This window comes from Sesamum indicum, linkage group LG16 (genome assembly GCF_000512975.1).
Source record: "Sesamum indicum cultivar Zhongzhi No. 13 linkage group LG16, S_indicum_v1.0, whole genome shotgun sequence".
In the NCBI taxonomy this organism is placed as follows: domain Eukaryota; kingdom Viridiplantae; phylum Streptophyta; class Magnoliopsida; order Lamiales; family Pedaliaceae; genus Sesamum; species Sesamum indicum.
Genome location: NC_026160.1, coordinates 805,303 through 810,443, shown reverse-complemented (window position 1 = coordinate 810,443; position 5,141 = coordinate 805,303). Strand labels below are relative to the sequence as shown.

The following is a 5,141-nucleotide window of genomic DNA, read 5'->3' as shown; positions in this document are numbered from 1 at the left end:
TAGAACACATAATCTACAAATGAGGCTAATTATATTTTGACACCATTGTTGGCATCCTCTCTTTTTTGTGTACTTGAAATGATAAAAATATATTTGAATATTTAGATAATATGAATATATAGTTATATATAATAGATAATAACATCAAAACCGTATCGAGTTTAAAATTTTTAAAAGAATTGGCGTGTCATGTGTTTCATATCGCCGTATCTGCATATTATATCACTAGAAGAGATACGATTTTTTGATATTGTTAATTATCATACATGATAAAAAAACATTAAAAAAAATCATGGAAAGAGCTAATTAAACTTGTTTGTACTTATAAGTAAAAATTTATAATGATGTAACCTCACTCCACATATATATACTTTACATTCATCCCTTTGTAAGTATAAAAATATTAAATAAGAGGTAAAATAAAAATTTATATAATTTTCTTTTTATATCGTTTGTATTTTTCGTCCAAACCCTAAAGAAATGGTGTTAGGTGTAAAGGAAAATTTTACCGAGGGGATGACAATATAATTTCAAAATTTGTTGAGGTAAAGTATAATTTCATGTTTTTTAGAAGAATTTAAAAGCAATAACCCTACAATTAATTATCATATAAAGAATTAAATATAATTAAAAAATGTCTCAGATAAGAATTTTCCACACTATTAATATAAACCATCTCTGCCAATGCCAACCCCACATATCAAAGCAGAAATCTCAAGTCAACAATATTAACAATATACAATACATTGACCAAAAGTAATTAGATTGTGGTGACCATGTTTTAGCATGTCCAATATACTTTGTCTTTCAATAATCAACTCAACTCCCACCATCTCTCCATACATTCCAAAAGAAAAATATGACACCTACATGACCAAGTCAAAACCACCAACGTGCTCTAATTGTCGTGACGTTTGATTTTTCACTTGAATGTCATTATTCAAATATTTGAGTACGATCAAATCGTGGTGGTTGGTTCATAATTTTTGATCCAATTTAAGATGGTATTTGAGTTATTGATATGTTGGTGAAGCTACGCGTAACGAAATTGTGTAATATCTCAACAAGCTTTTAGTTCAAGAAGCAAATGAATTAATCCAGATTTTAATTTAAATTCAATTTCGATATTAGGAAATGTGTTGCATAAGGTTGCTGATACGAATTTGGGTGCATTCATCTCCTTTTTTGTTCTTCGATTTTTCGTTTCCAACTGTTTTTGAATCACCTAAAAAATAGATTCACCAGCTAGAATTTTTATCTGCCTTGTCTCCTTCCTTAAGGATTTGTTGTCTTTTTTATTATTCGGATATACTGCAGTTTACCTGATCCAGAAGAAAGAGTCATGCAAACAAAGATATTAGCAACGGATAAAGAGGTTAAGGAACTAAAATAGTTTCCCAAGCAATCTCAACGACAATATGATATAACTTTTAAGGTAGGTGTGACTTAATTAGTGGTGCGTTGGTGGAGCCACTGTGATCAAATTGAGTAATATCTTGACAAGTTTTGACGAAAAAAATAATAACTGTAGACTTGTTCCGACGCAACTTTTTAATTACCAAACAAAAATAAAGAAAAAAACAAAGTCAAATATTTGGGTGCATAAAATACTAGTACAACTCAATCATTAATTTGTCAGAAAACTGCAAATTGGTTCCTGAGAAACATCCTGTCATTTGCGCATCAGACAACACATTGTATTATATTACAACTTGTTTCATAAGCCTCATCTGTGGACTCTTTTATATACGGACAACAATCATGAGAGTGTTCTGTCTGAAAAAAACCACCAAACACCTAAATCATCAAAGCATTTGCAATGAAAATGCTGCAGGCAGTTGTGAGTTTGGCTGCAATGGCCATGATGATCAACTTCACCATGGCTGCAAATTACACAGTTGGAGCTCCAAATGGTGGATGGGACCAATCCACAGATCTTACAACGTGGGCTTCTTCACAGACATTTTTGGTGGGAGACAATTTAAGTGAGTATCAATTAATTAAATACTTTGCATTCCAATTTCTTGAAATTTGATTATGTTTAAAGGCCTCGTTTAGGTGGTAAGATTGAGATGCAAAGGCTATAAGGTCGTGAGTTTCAATCATATAAAAATGGGTATATGTTTAGTTACAAAAGATTGCAACTTCAATTCTGTAACGGGAGATGACAATTTTAGTATTGTACGAATTCACTTTGATAATTTTACCCTATAATTTTAAAGTATTAGTATATTTAAGACAAAAATGACCGAAGAAGTACATGTGACATGCACTGATAAGCTTAATTTGGTGCAGTCTTTCTTTATCCTCAATATGCGAAACTCTTAAAATTACAAGAATAAATTGCTGAAATGGATCTGTATAGTACTACAATTGCCATCTTTTATAGTTACACGACTAATTTTACAATTTTTCCTATTTAGTTATGTGCTAGTGTATTGTTTCTTGGATTAAATGCATTTTTGGTCATTTGGTAATTTCATCTTTTGACTTTCTACGGTTCTAATTTGGTCCTACATATTTTAATTTTCATGACTTCAATTCTTTTTTATTGGAGTTTTCATTGGTGGATGTGAAATTTAGTGAAAAAAAAATTGATTGAGATTGCGAAAATTAAAAAGATACAGGACCAAAATGCTATTTCAGAAAGTTAAAGATAAAAATAGTCGAAAAAATTAGTTAATAGGAAGAATAACCTCAAATTTAAAAGGTCACTTGAGATGCACATGCATTTTCCTCGTGGAATGGTGAACTCCAACGAAAAAATGACTGAAATCACAAAAAAAAAAAAAAAAAAACAGTAGCAAAATATTACCCTAAAAAAAAAAAAAAAAAAAAAAACAGTAGCAAAATATTACCCTAAAATATTAAAGAATGAAAAATCCAAATAATCTGAATTAAGAGACCAAAAATTTATTTAAGCCCCGTTTCTTTGTATTCTTAGAGTGTATTATTTGATTTAAAATTATTGATGTGAATTAACTGAACTAATGAGTTGGTGAATTTGAATGCAGTTTTCCAGTACACCACAAATCATGATGTTACTGAAGTTTCCAAGCCAGATTTTGATTCCTGCAGTGCTAGCAGCCCTTTGCAGCCACCCCCCCGCGGCCAGCCGATACTTCATCTGTGGAAGCGCCGGCCACTGCCTTGGCGGCATGAAGGTCCAAATTGACATCCTTGCTGCCTCATCACCGCCGCCTTCCACTACTCCACCGCCTCCCGCCACCCCTCCTCCTTCCATCACTCCCTCCGTTCCACCACCGCCACCCGCCACCCCTCCCACGGCTCCACCACCCCCTTCCACCACTCCCTCCGTTCCGCCTCCCTCACCAAGAACCGCCCCTTCTCTGCCACCAACGCCTTCCGTCGGCCGTCCAGTTTCCTCCCCACCTCCTAAAAGTATAGCTCCGGTGCCGTCACCCAAGCATTCTCATGGACCGGCTCCAGCGCCATCACCATACCATTCTCATTCGCCTGCTCCGAAGGTGTCCCCTTCATCCACACCACCCACGGCGGCTGCCAGCAACCCTACGTTGCCACCCGCCGCTGCCGCTCCTTCTCCGATTGGTTCCTTATTGCCGCCGCCGGCTCCCTCCTCAGCCACTAAATTTACTGTGAAGGGTGCTCTCACCGCCGCATCTTCTGGTTTTCTCATGACGATGTTCTTCAATCTTTGAGGTGCTTACTTAGCCGAAAAATGGATCTTGAATTCGTTGCTCGTCTGATTGCTGATTGTATTCTACTCCATTTTTTATGATTTACATTGCACGCAACACATTGTTCTTGTTGGCCAACAATTTTTATGCACCTTCCTCGCAACCCGTGTTCAATTTTAGGGCTAAAAATTATGATAAATGACTATTGTTAATTAAAATTAAAGAAAATCGAGACAAAACAATATATTTGGTTTCATTTTTTACTTGTTTTGGTGTGTTCTGTAAAGATATAGAGAGAAAAAGAAACATAAATAAGGATGTGTTAGAGATAGTATATATGTTTGGATTTGTTTTTCGAAATAATATAAAATAAGTATGGTATGTTTGATGCCGTTTAGTGAGAGACAAAAAACTATTGTTTATCGTCAAATAATATTTTTTTAAATATATTTATATATATATGAGTATGTATATAATTTTTTTAGTTGTAGGGCCTATAATTAATGTAGACTTATTTTGACCAAAAATAAATGAACTATTATTTCAAAACATCTCAAAACACCACCAAAACTTCCAAAACAAATCAAGACAAGCATTGTCCATATTTTGGCCCATCTTAAAGATAGGCCAAAAATAAAACCAAACACTATGTAAATTTTCCACAGTAAAAAAATTATTTGTTATGATTATTATTATTAACTATAACAATTAAGTTAAATATTATATATTTTGCTGTGAATATAATCAAAAAATTTATTATGAGTTGATATTATGTTTTATATTGCAATTAGCTATATATATATGTATGATTATGAAAATTTATATCACATGTATATTTAGATAAAAATTTATGTATTGGACATGCATATGTAGATTTAAATATGATACAAGATAATATTAACCTGAATTTTTTTCAACATTAGCGTTCTCATTTTTTCAGTCAATCCCCAAATTTTAGATAATAGCTTGTTTATCATCGCAATATTTTTAAACTTTTCAATTTCTCATATTTGTTTGGACAATCTTTTCTATAGATATATAATTAAAATTATAAGCCCTTATTTGAAAAGTTTAAGTTAAAATATTAATTCAATATCAATACAATCAAGTTAAATTAATTTGATAATTCATGCTTACTACGAAAAGGAAAAAAAGAATTAATTGTGACTTATGCGACTGATTTTGAAACAAAAAAAGAAAACGGTTGCAAAGTAAGATTAGCAACGAACATATCAACAAACTGATGAAAAACGCAAGAAAAGAATTCATTGCGAAAGATTGCTAGTGAAACAAAATCCGTCCCTCCACCATTTTTTGAAAATAAAGAAAATGTTTATGGAAAATGCAATTTACGTCCCCCTAACTTACCTCATTTGTGATTTTAGTCTTAATATTTTACAACGCAATACATTTAGTCCCATAAATCTAAAAAAAGAGTTTACAATTTATGTTCCATTACCTAATTTTGTTAAATTTTTGACG

General features: G+C 32.6%; 1 protein-coding gene across 1 annotated transcript; it reads left to right on the top strand.

Annotated features, from left to right (window-relative positions):
- Positions 1,787-3,888, top strand: LOC105178601 (proline-rich receptor-like protein kinase PERK2). Its single transcript, XM_020699418.1, has 2 exons — positions 1,787-1,985; positions 3,015-3,888. Exon 2 carries the CDS (start codon positions 3,036-3,038, stop codon positions 3,678-3,680), a length of 645 nt encoding a protein of 214 aa, XP_020555077.1. The 5' UTR covers positions 1,787-1,985; positions 3,015-3,035; the 3' UTR covers positions 3,681-3,888.

Coding starts and splice junctions, on each gene's coding strand:
- LOC105178601 (XM_020699418.1), top strand. CDS start 3,036: ATGATGTTACTGAAGTTTCCAAGCCAGATTTTGATTCCTGCAGTGCTA.